At 39.0% G+C, this 13,283-nt stretch overlaps 1 protein-coding gene across 3 annotated transcripts in view; it reads left to right on the top strand.

Annotated features, from left to right (window-relative positions):
- Positions 1 to 13,283, top strand: part of LOC307194977 (growth/differentiation factor 3-like) — a 171,765-nt gene that overhangs the window by 121,997 nt on the left and 36,485 nt on the right. For 2 of the 3 annotated variants that reach the window (XM_079938534.1, XM_079938533.1), the window contains exon 1: positions 9,404 to 9,790. The exons of the other annotated variant lie outside the window; for it this stretch is intronic. In XM_079938534.1, coding sequence (XP_079794660.1) covers positions 9,523 to 9,790 — 268 coding nt within the window. In that variant the 5' untranslated portion in view covers positions 9,404 to 9,522. Of the gene's footprint in view, positions 1 to 9,403; positions 9,791 to 13,283 lie in introns of those variants that run through there. 3 annotated transcript variants of the gene reach the window in all.

The raw sequence follows: 13,283 nt of genomic DNA, 5'->3' as shown, positions 1-13,283 counted from the left end.
AGTATGAATAGAAGTCATGGCAACTCTAGGCTGACAGCTATGTCATCCCCCAATTGGTAACCCATTGATGACACTCATTATGTTTCCATCCTGTTCCCACTTGTGCTCTGCCCTAGCAGGCTAGGTGGCAATCATAGGTGTGGGCAGCTGTACTTGCTCCTGTATCTCTCTGACAGAGCAGGTATATGACGTTCCAGGCATCTGCTGTGCCCCCTTGTTCAAAACTCAACTCTGGTCCTCATGAATATACACCAGTGGAAAATGCTGATGTGGCCGAGAGGGGCAGTGAGAGACGAGACACGAACGTTGAATAACCCAGGCATCAGGTAGCATGGTCCTTCCACTCTACTTTACACCTCATTTTAAGTATGTTAACCCACTCCATCTCTTTTCCCTTGACTCTCACTGTGTTTCACATTGATTTGAGAAATGCCGTTTGAGCATCTTCATTTGGCTTGTGAGCCTTTCATTTCTACAGCCTCTTGGATGGCATGACTGGTAGTGTATTCGGAGGCTACCATTGCATCTAGTTAATACCCCCCACCACAGGATGTAAGTTGTACAACCTTTTAGAAGAACATCTTTTAATTTTTTAATTAATTAATTAATTAATTATCGATTATTTTTTTGACCAAGCCACGTGGCTTGCGGTATCTTAGTTCCCCAACCAGGGATTGAACCTTAGCCCTCAGCAGTGAAAGCACAGAGTCCTAACCAGTGGACTGCCAAGGAATTCCCTCGAAGAACCTTTTAGATTATATGTCAAAATATTAGCCTTATACAGGATTTATAAAACAACTTCAAGTATTCCCATGAAAATCCTACTTCTAGGCATTTACACTAAAGTCAAACATGAAATGATGTGTAAAAGGTGGTTTACTCCAGCATTGTTCATAATTGTGAAAATTGCTTAAAAAAAAAAACCCCAAAATCTAAACGTCAGCTGATAATTACTACCTTATTTAGGGCTGCTGGTCCTGGAAAAAGAAAAAACTTCAAACTAAAGGAATCGCAATGAATGGAGAGAACAATGCTAAGGACAGAGCTGACTGTAGCTCTGTCGGAAAGAACTTGGGTGGTGTGGATACCGACTGTGCTGCAGAGAGGTCTTGCTGCTGATAACAAATGGTGGTAGCTGATAAAACACAAAAAGTTGTCTTTAATAATTGACACACATACACACACAAAACCCCTTGAAACTGGTGATAAAATTTGGTAAATTCTGATAGAGTTTCACAACTGTTTGACTTTGGGTTACGTTGTCGTAACATGATATCTTTCTGTGGTATTACTTGTCAACTTTTCCCAGACGGGCAAATAGATAAAGTGATTTTAGACGATTTGATGGGTAGCACCTAAGACAGTAAAATTCATGAAAATCAACAGAGATTTTATTTGTTTGTTTACATCCAGAACCAAAGCACTTAATTACTTACCACTTGGACCATATGGTCTGACGTGTGTGTTTGTGGAAAGCAAGTCTGTCTGGTGTAACCAAGAACCCCTATTACTCTCTGAAGGTGGATTTAAGAATGTGGCTTTGGAGGCTAAAACTAGTAGGCTGAATAGCTACCCCCCCCATAGATGTCCATATCCTAAACCCCCAAACCTGTGAATATGTTACCTTGTATGCCAAAGGGACCTTATCAATTCAATTAAGTTAAGGATCTTGAGATGGGAAGATTATCCTCTATTGAGGTGATGTAATCACAAAAGTAATTACAAGTGATAAAGGAGATCAGAGTCAGAGCTATGAGGATGTTACTCTGCTGGCTTTGAAAATGGAAAAAGAGGTCACTAGCCAAGGAATGTAGACAGACACTAGACGCTAGAAAAGGCAAGGAAACAGATTCTCCCCTAGAGCCTCCAGAAAGAACACAGCTCTAAGCTATACCTTGATTTTAACCCGTTAAAACCTGTTTCAGACTTCTAACCTCCAGAACTGTAAGATAATAATTTGTGTTGCTTTAAGACGCTAAATCTGTGGTAATTTTTTTTTTCTCGTTTTGCGGTACGCGGGCCTCTCACTGTTGTGGCCTCTCCCGTTGCGGAGCACAGGCTCCGGACGCGCAAGCTCAGCGGCCATGGCTCACAGGCCCAGCCGCTCCACGGCATGTGGGATCTTCCCAGACCGGGGCACGCACCCGTGTCCCCTGCATTGGTAGGGGGACTCTCAACCACTGTGCCACCAGGGAAGCCCTTGTGGTAATTTTTTATAGCAGCAATAAGAAACTAATACCCTGAGTCAAAAGAAAACAATTTAGAATAGTGCTTCTCAACCTGTCTATGGTGAGGGTTTAGCTCGTTGTTTTAATCTCCAATCATGGACCAAAATACTTACAAGATAAAATTGAAAGATTACTAGAAATTAAAATTTAAAAACATACAAAATCAAGCCCCACTGAAAAATAATGGATTCATCTGGCATAACATTACTTTGTCAAATTGCTCTAAACATTCCTTAATATTTACTCTTGTTTTCTGCACTGGTGTCCTCAAGTAACAATCTGCAGATAGGCGTAGGTTTACAGCCCACACCTGGAGTAGATGTTGGATCAGGAGGCTTTAATATTGAGTAGTGTGCATTTGAGGTGACACTGCCTAGAGATCGCAGCAGAACATCTAGACCTCAATTTGTGATCGTCACACAGGAGGTGCGAAACCCTGCACTAGGAGTTTCTGATTACCTGATTCTGACCATTACTGAAAATGTTTCTTTTTCTTTTATTTACTTATTAATTATTTGACCACGCCAGGTGGCATGCAAGATGTCAGTTCCCTGACCAGGGATCGAACCAATGCCCCCTGCATTGGGAGTGCAGAGTCTTAACCACTGGACTGCCAGGGAAGGCCTTCCTTTTTCTTTTTTAAAGAAAAAATGTATTTGCTATAGTCCAAAATAATGTGAACAACAGAAACGTACATTTCTAAGAAAAGATACAAATGGCTTAAAAAAATATCAACCTTAGTAATTAAAGAAGTCCAGGGAATTCCCTGGTGGTCCGGTGGTAAGGGCTCCACGCTTCCACTGCAGGGGGCAAGTGTTCGATCCCTGGTCAGTGAACTAAGATGCCACATGCCATGCAGCACAGCCAAAAAAAAAAAAAAGAATAAAGAAAAAAAAAAGTCCAAATGAAGTTATAAAGGATATATCAGTTACATCTCATAAGTTAAAGAAGGAAAGAGAATATCCAAGCCCAGCCAGAGTTATTAAAACTAAACTCTCGGGCTTCCCTGGTGGCGCAGTGGTTGGGAGTCCGCCTGCCGATCCAGGGGACACAGGTTCGTGCCCCGGTCCGGGAAGATCCCACGTGCCGCGGAGCGGCTGGGCCCGTGAGCCATGGCCGCTGAGCCTGTGCGTCCGGAGCCTGTGCTCCGCAATGGAAGAGGCCGTGACAGTGAGAGGCCCACGTACTGCAAAAAAAAAAAAGAAAGAAAAAAAAGAAAACTAAACTCTCGTTCACTAGTTCTGGGAGTATAAATTGATAAATTATCTAAAACAGTTTATCCCAAAGAATTAAGGCCCTTAACAGTTTTTATGTACATTGAATTGATAATTAGACATAACTTAGTAAGAACATAATATGAAACGCAGATAGAATTTCATTTGTCATGTCATGAAATGCAGTTAAAGGCATAATTAGTTAGTGTCTAAAGATTAAAAGAAACATTCCTAAATGAGTGAAAAATGGTATATTAATACAAAGTGATATTATTGCATACTCATTAGGGTGATTCTCAGGGATTTTATTCATTTTTGTTTTCTTTTGGTAATGAGAGAAAATTCTCAAGCTGTTAAATGCCAAGAATGAGGTGTTAATAGGATGTAAGATATGCTACAGGGACTCCCCTAGCAGTCCAGTGGTTGGGACTCTGAGCTTCCACTGCAGGAGTCACAGTTTCCGTCCCTGGTCTGGGAACTAGGACCCCACAGTCTGCGCGGCCAAAACAAACAAACACACAAAGCATGCTACAAATATTAACTCTGTGGACCTTTCGAATTTTTCTCCTGATGTCCCCTAACTACTCCTACTCAGACTATATAGTTCTTGCTAATTGCCCACCCACCAAAAATAATTATAAATAAATAAATAAATAATATACTTAATAGTAAAATACATCTAAGGAAGTGAAAAATCTCTAATTTTTTTCTTGATGTCTACCTCAATTTAAAAAATTTTCTTTCCACGGCTTCCCTGGTGGCACAGTGGTTAAGAGTCTGCCAGGGGATGCACGTTCGAGCCCTGTTCCGGGAAGATCCCACATGCTGCGGAGTGGCTGGGCCCGTGAGCCATGGCCGCTGAGCCTGTGCGTCCGGAGCCTGTGCTCCGCAGCGGGAGACGCCACAACAGTGAGAGGCCCGCGTACCGCAAATAAAAAAAAAAACCAAAAACTTTTCTTTCTGAAAATTTATTTTTAGTGTGCTGGCTTTGCAGGTGCCCTCAGCAAATTTATACTCTATTTATTTGGGTAAAATCCCTCATTGCTGCGCCATTCCTCTCTTCTCTAAAGACTACGAAGAGAGTTGTGCGTGGTCACCAGGGTGTGGGTTATAATTAGTATGAGAAATCTCAATGAAGTTTCCTTAATTCTTGAAGAGTCTTCTCAACTTTTCTATGTCCACACTAACGCTATGGCTTGCTATCATGTTTAGAGAGGATGGAGGATGTGTCCACAATTCAGCTGAGTTAGAAAAGGTTAAAAGACAAAAAACAAGACAAAACAAAAAACCCCAGGTCTTTTTATTACAAGAAAAGGAGCTCATATATGTACAAATATCAGTAGGAGGCTGTGAGTGAGGTAGAGCATCACGGTTGGAGAAACTTCATTATTTCTTTGAAGTTCTCCTTAGTTCTTAAACTGTTTCCCCAGTTCTTTACCTATGGGACTTTGTTTTGCCACTTCTATGTCCCTAATACTTACAACAGTTTTTTTAGACACTCAGTAGATATTTGTTCAGTGACTGCCAGCAGCATCCAATTCACTTTGTGCTTTGGTGGTCAAGACTATGTTGTTTAAGTAACTTTTTGCTGATAATAAAATTCAAAAAACATTTGTTACAAAAATTTGAAAAATACAGAAATTTACCAAAAAAAATTACTAAGAAATAGCAATTGTTAATGTATTGATATCCATCTTTCCAAATATTTTTCTGTACACACTTTTATAAAATTGGATTATTTTCTATATATTTCTTTATTTCTTTTTTTTTTTTTTTTTGCTTACATTACTAAGGATAAGTTTTTCTTTTTTATGTCTTTTTTGGCCACGCCACATGGCTTGTGGGATCTTAGTTCCCCAGCCAGGGATTGAACTCGGGCCCTCAGTAGTAAGAGTGTGGAGTCCTAACCACTGGACCGTCAGGGAATTCCTAAGGATGAGTTTTTCATGGATTAGTTTTCACGTTATTATGTATACTTTTACAACATTATGTATGGCTGAGTAATAATAAAACTTATGAATGTTCCACAACGCGTTTACTGTTGTACAGTTAGGTTGTTTGTAAGTTTTCTCTATAGTAAATAACACTAAAATGAATACATTTGTAATTTTTTGTCCACTCTCATTACTTAATTCACTCAACAAATATTTATCAAGTACCCATCATCTGTCCCTGCCCTTTTGTAGTTTATATTCTAGTGGTTAAGAATAATATTCTAGGGCAGTTCCCTGGCGGTCCAGCGGTTAGGATGTGGTGTGTTCAGTGCTGTGGGCCCAGGTTTGATCCCTGATCGAGGAACTAAAATGCTGCATGGCACAGCCAAAAAAAAAAAGAAGAATATTCTAAAAGTGGAATTTCTGAGCAAAGTACATGAGCATTTTTTAAAATTTATTTTTAAAAATTTTGGTAAAATGCACATAATATAAAATTTATTGTTTAATCATTCTTAAGTGTATGGTCCAGTGGCAGTAGGTACATCCACATGGTGCTACCATAACCACCAGCCATTTCCAGAACTGTTTTCATCTTGCAAAACAAAAACTCTATATCATTAAACCGTAACTCTCCATTCCCCATTCTCTCCTCCCCCAATCCCTGTAACCACCATTCTGCTTTTGTCACTATGAATTTGACTACTCTAGGTACCTCATATGAGAAGGACACAATAGTTTTAAAACTTTTAATATATTTGCAAACTTTTATTCTAGGTATGTTATATTAATGTATATATATACATTAATATATATTATATATATATAATATATATATTAATGTATCAGAGCTGAGTGTAATACTTGTTTCCTTGCTTCCTCATGTTTTTTCACTTTTCTAATTGGATAGACAGACAATGTATTGCTTTAATTTGCTTCTTTTTTTTGAATTTTATTTAATTAATTTTTTTATACAGCAGGTTCTTATTAGTTGTCTATTTTATACATATTAGTGTATATACGTCAATCCCAATTTTAGTTTGCTTCTTTTGTTTATAAAGTCTCTTTTTTTTTTTTTTTATATTGAAGTATAGTTGCATTAGTTTCTGGTGTACAGCAAATGATTCAGTTGTATATATATATATATATATATACATTTGTATATTCTTTTTAATATTCTTTTCCATTATAGGTTATTACAAGATATTGACTATAGTTCCCTGTGCTATACAGTAGGACTTTGTTGTTTATCTGTTTTATATATAGTAGTTTGTATCTGCTAATCCCAAACTCCCCTTCCCCTCTTTGGTAACCATAAGTTTCTTTTCTATTTTCTGTGTCTGAGTCTGTTTTTGTTTTTTGTTTGTTTGTTTTTTGTTTTGTTTTTGGCCACACTGCATGGCTGGTGTTGCCCAGCCCAGTATTGAACCCGTGCCCCTGCGTTGGACGGGTAGAGTCCTAACCACTGGACTGAGAGGGAATCCCATGTTTCCGTTTTGTAAATAAGTTCATTTGTACCATATTTTAGATTCCACATGTAAGTGATATCGTATGATATTTGTCTTTGTGTGGTTTACTTCACTTAGTATGATAATCTCTAGGTCCATCCAAATTGCTTAATTTGCTTCTTTTTACGATTGAAGTTGAATATTTTTTATGCTTATGATCACAGTAATTCTGTTGAACTGATATATTTCTCATTTTATTGATTAGAAAACCAAAGGCCAGAGAAACAATTTTTCTAGGACCTCCCTGCCAGTAAGTGATAGAGCTGAGATTTTAATCCAAGTCCATGACTTCAGAACTGGTTCTATAATATTTAGCCATACTGTCTTGCTTTTGATTTTCTAATTAGGGCTGAAAGTCCAGAATTACAATGTTTTTTTTTTGTTTGTTTTGTGTGTGTTTTATTTTTTAATTAAAAATATTTTTATATTATACAATTTTGAAAGGTTACTTTCCATTTACAGTTATTACAAAATATTGGCTATATTCCCCGTGTTGTACAATACATCCTTGAGCCAGCCTTATACCCAGTAGTTTATACCTCCCACTCTCCCACCCCTGTATTGACCCTCCCCACTCCCCTAGAATTATAGTGTTTTGTTTGTAGAACCCTTAAAGAAGGTCAAATTTAATGCTGTAATTTTATAGGGAAAGAAAGTGAGACCCTTCATGATATCTCAGGCCATTCATCTTCTATTTAATAAATGGCCATGCTTGTATTCAAGGAATGATTTAAATGAACTCAGACTCTTGCATCTTCCCATACAGAGGAGAGTGCTAACTTCATTAACTTGAGATGTCTGTGGGTTTTTTTTTCTTTTTTTCTTTCTTTTTTTTTTTTTTGGCCATGCCACATGGCATGCGGGATCTTAGTTCCCCAACCACAGATCGAACCCACACCCCCCTGCAGTGGAAGCCTGGAGTCTTAACCACTGGACTGCCAGGGAAGTCCCTGTTTTTCTTTAATTAACAATAATCTTTTGGGTTTCCCTGGTGGCGCAGTGCTTAAAAATCCGCCTGCCAATGCAGGGGACACGGGTTCGAGCCCTGGTCCAGGAAGATCCCACGTGCTGCAGAGCAACTAAGCCCGTGAGCCACAACTACTGAGCCTGCGCTCCAGAGCCCACGTGCCACAACTACTGAAGTCCATGTGCCTAGAGCCCACAGTCCACAGCAAGAGAAGCCACCGCAATAAGCCTGCGTACTGCAACTGAGTAGCCCCCCCCCCAAAAAAAAAGAGTAGCCCTCGCTCACTGCAACTAGAGAAAAGCCCGCTCACAGCAACAAAGACCCAATGCAGCCAAAAAAAAAAAAAAAAAAAATAGGTGGGAGAGAAACTGAACAAGATTCAGAGAGCCTGATGTAAAGGGTTTGAGTTTATGAATGGTTATAATTTCAGGGCAATGATTTGTGACCCCAAATCATTCATGACACTAGAAACCATCCCCCTTCCCACCACTCTCAATTTAAAAGGTTCAAATGATAAATTTTCATAAAACAGTTGCTTACTGTTTATAAAAATGAAAGGCAATCAAATATATATCTATATATACTCTTTCCATCTACAAATACTGCAGTAATAAAATTTATCAAGATAAAAAAATAGGTGGTATAAAATAATGTAAAATGATAAACTGTCTGTTCTCAAAAAGCTTGAAAATTATTTGGGTGACCAACAAGCTAATTCTTCTATAGCATTTGAAAAATCTCGTAATGGTTTGGCCAAAACAAAACAGAACCAAAACAGAAATTGATGTATGCTGCCTTGTTTAGACTGCTCAATAACCTACTTGCCTTTACATGTGTAGTTCCTTCAGCCCTGAATGTCTTACTGAAAAATGTCTGCTAAGCTTTGAAGTTTTCTCCACTGTGAACACTTTGTGCGTGCTTACCTTCCGGCAGGCTCTGTGCCGAGCACTTTTAACACATCATCTTATCAGATTTCTATGGCAAATTAGAAGGCAGGTTTTTCTTTTCAGTTGAGGAAACAAAATTTAGGAAGGCTAAGTGACACGTCCAATGTCACAGAGCTAATAAGTACGGGAACAGAAATTACCCAGTCAGTCTGATTTCTGACTTTGAATCAGGAAGGTCAAAGTTAGTGGAACAAAATTCAGTCCTAGAGCTGAAAACAGATGGGGAGTGTAGATCAACCTCCCCAGGAGGGGTTTTCCCTCCCCGGTTTGGTTTTCCACCTGGCTGTGGATATAGTTTAGTAGAAATCTACCTGTGTATTTGTCTAATCAGACTATGAATGACAAGACTTTCAATTACTAATAGTATGTTCCTAGCACCCATCTCAGCGCGTTGCACATAAGAGATGCTTAATGAGTGTTTGTTAAAAAAATAAATGTGTGTCTGCTTTCCACTCAGTCTACTGCTGACAAATCTCAGGTTGTTGTAGAGTTAGGTCCCCGCGTGGGTAATCTTTCTTTTGTGAATTTTTTTCTGGGAGAGCAGAACTGGGGAAGAGAAAAAAAAAATCTGTGCTTTTGTATCCAATTGCCTTTGAGGAGCTGGGAAGAGAGCAATTCACACCTGATTATCTTACTCAGATAAATTAGCAGCACCTGAATTGCTGGGCAGTCAGGCGCTAGAGCTCTCTGCAGCCCCACTAGCCAGCTTCACCTCAGCTCAGGGGCCATGCTTCCTTCGCTGCCTGGCTTGGCTCTAGGCCTCCTGTTAATCCTGGCCTTGGGCCAGACATTCCAATTCCAAGAACGTGTCTTTCTCCAGTCTCTGGGCTTAGACAAAGAGCCTTCACCCAAGAAGTTCCAACCTGTGCCTTCCATCTTGAAGAGAATTTTCCAGGATCAAGAGGCAGCAGCAACCACTGGCGTCTCTCAAGACTTGTGCTACGTGAAGGAGCTGGGTGTCAGTGGGAACATACTCCGACTTCTCCCAGATCAAGGTGAGGACATTGGAGTCTTTCCTAGAGATGAATCTGGTGTGAAGAAAGGAATAAAGGGGAAGTAACAATTACCGAGGGGTTCATGGGCGGCCACGTACTGGTAATTTACACATTTTATCTTATTTAATCCCAACCACTGTCCCGAGAGGAAGGCAGGTATTCTTATCAAGTTTTTAACAATAAGGAAATTGAGGCTCAGACAGTAGATAACCTGTAACCTATTCGAGATCATACAGCTAGTATGTGAACAAAGCCAGGATTCGAAATGGTTTTTTCTGAATCAACAGCTTTGAGCTACAATTTAGGTGGAGGTGTGAGGGTGGAATTAGGGCTCAGTCTCCCACTCCTGAGCCCCAAATTTACTCATCCTGGTCCTCTGGGCTCAGTTTGCCCGGGACTTTTGCTTCTTGCTCCGTACCTTCCCATTACTTTTGATGGGTAGAAAAGGCTATTCTTGATTTGTAAATACAAGGCGATAATACATGCCATCGTCATACCCTTCAGTTAAATCAGTAATTTGCCAAACTGACCACCCACCAAAAATTATGCAGATCAACTGTTACAAGTTGATTCTTCAGCCTAGTTCCTGCCCCTCACGCCCCGACCCGATTCTTTTCTTTTTAATGTCTTTTAAAAAATTATTTATTTATTTATTTACTTTTGGCTGCATTGGGTCTTCGTTGCTGTGCGCGGGCTTTCTCTAGTTATGGCGAGCGGGGGCTACTCTTCATTGTAGCGCACAGGCTTCTCATTGCGGTGGCTTCTCTTGTTGCAGAGCAGGGGCTCTAGGCGCATGGGCTTCAGAAGTTGCGGCTCGCGGGCTCTAGGGCACAGTCTCAGTAGTTGTGGCGCACGGGCTTAGTTGCTCGGTGTCATGTGGGGTCTTTCTGGACCAGGGCTCGAACCCGTGTCCCCTGCATTGGCAGGCGGATTTTCATCCACTGTGCCACCAGGGAAGTCCCCCCCACCCGATTCTTATTCAAAGTCAGAGATGGGTGTTGTAATCTGCATTTCTATATAGCCTCCCAGGTGGTTGAGGTGGGAGGAATTGAGAGCCCTGGCTGGTTAGTTTTACAGCAACTGGAAATAAGATTTGAGTCCAAGAAGCATTTATTGGATGCCTACTAAGTGCCAGCAACTGTGTAAGACCATGAGAGTACAGAGATGAATGATAAAGTCAGCTTTTTAAGAGTTTATAGAAGACACATCAACAAACAGATGACTTCCATACATTGTGCTAAGTGTCACATTAGATGCCTTGGGGGTGGGGCTTCAGGGACAATTCCTGGAGGAAGGTTAAGAGGTGAGGGGAGCTGGTGTGAAGGGTTTTCCAAGGAGAGAGTAGGAAATAGCTGAGGCTACTTCCTTCCCTTCACCATGGAAAAAAAACTTTTAATTTTTGTGATGATCAAAATTCTATCTAATGGTACAGGAAAAGGACACGATCTCATTATCACTCTTCCCTAATGCTCCCCCTAGAGAAAACCACCATTAATAGTTGATGTATATTCTTCCAGACTTTTCTTCTTTGCATATATATAATATAAACTTGTAATTTTTTTATAAACGGGATCATACTATACATTCCTCCAGTATTATGAACATTCTGTTCAAGTCAGAACATATAGTCAACTTATCCCTGTTTTAATGGTTATATGATATTCCATTGTATAGACATGCTACAATTTAAGTAACTGATGTCCTGTTGATGAACATAAACATATTATAATAGTGCAGCTTTATATCTATTTGCGTGTGTGTGCGTGCGCGCACTTTTTCTATTATTTCCCTGGATAAGTTCTTAGAAGGGGATTGTTGTGTCAAAGGGTAGGCACATTTATACTGTTTTGTTTTTTTTTTACATTTATACTTTTGATGTACAGCAAATATCCTTTAAAATTTATACTCCACGTTGAGTGTATGAGAATTCTCACTTACTTTGATGGTAGTCTCTTTAAAATAGAAACTTATTGAAGGAAAATGTACATTCAGAAAAGTGCATAAATTGTACAGAACAGCTCAGTGAAGTTTTGCAGAATAACTAGCACCCAGATCAAGAAACAGTACGTGACCAGCACCCTAGAGGATCCTTCATGCCCCCTTCTGTTAATCACTACTTCTCTACAAGGGTAACTGCTATCCTGACATCGAACATTACGTATTAGTTTTGCCTGTTTTTGAACTTCATGTAAGTGGAACTGTGGAATGTATCCATTTTCGTGTCTGGCTTCTTTCATTCAACATTACACTTGTGAGATTTATCCATGTTGTGTGTATTTGTAGTTCATTTTCATTGCTGTCTAGGATTTCATTCTGTTAGTATATGACAGTGTACTTATCCGTGCTGCACTGGGTGGCCATTAGGTAACAACACTCTTTTAGCTTTTAATTTTTGTGAATCTGGTAGCAAAACATGACCTCGTTGTTTTAATATGTTTCTTTAATAAGGTGGAACGATGCCCTTTCAAATGGATAATGAATCATTTATTTATTTGCTTATTTGTTTAAGACTTAGAATATAGTCTTTTATTTTCTTCCAGCTTTATTGAGATATAATTGACATACAGCACTGTATAAGTCTAAGGTGTACAGCACAATGATTTGATTTACGTATACCACAAAACAATTATCTCAATAAGTATAGTGAGGGAAGTCCCTGGTGGCCCAGTGGTTAGGACTTGGCGCTTTCACTGCCATGGCTTAAGTTCGATCCCTGATTGGGGAACTAAAATCCCAGAAGCCGCGCTGTGCAGCCAAAACAACAACAACAACAAATCCAATAAGTATAGCGAACATCCACTGTCTCAGATAGATACAAAGTCACAGAAACAGAAAAAAATTTCTTTCCTTGTGCTAGAAACTTAGAATTTACTTACTCTTTTATACACGACATACAGCAGTATTGACTATATTTATCATGTTTATTATCTTAACATATGAATCATTCATTTTTATTTTTCAAATAATTGTATTATTATTTGAAAATTTATACATTAAATTTTCAAATTTATACATTAAATTTATACATTAAATAATGTATACATTATTTACACATGATGACCCTTTTCCTGTTGAGGATTCTTTTCCTTAATGATTTGTGAGTCTCTTAATCATTTGTAAAACTCTTTATATACATATTACAAGTATTCTTGGTTGTTCTTTCAGCTTTTAATTTTGTACATGATGTCTTTTGAATATAGAAGCTTTTTAATTTTCATGTTTTCAAATCTGTTCATCTTTTCCTCTCTGTCTTTTGGGGTTTTTTTCACGCCTAAGGAATGTGATTTAGTGATATGAGTAAAAAGTGAGACTAATACGTTAGAATTAAAGCTGTGAACAGGAGAGATCAACTGTTCACTGAGGTTGAGAAGGATAAGCCCTGTGAAAACATCCCTGCATTTGCTAGTTAGTCAACACTTAAAGATGTTTATTTCAGTGGACCAGTAAGGGTAAGAGAGTTGGACAATAACAAGAATATATGGTAAGCAGTAGA

The sequence above is a fragment of the Stenella coeruleoalba genome (genome assembly GCF_951394435.1).
Source record: "Stenella coeruleoalba genome assembly, chromosome: 11".
Classification (NCBI taxonomy): Eukaryota; Metazoa; Chordata; class Mammalia; order Artiodactyla; family Delphinidae; genus Stenella; species Stenella coeruleoalba.
Note: the sequence above shows the minus strand (reverse complement) of the source record. Positions and strands in the feature narration are given on the sequence as shown.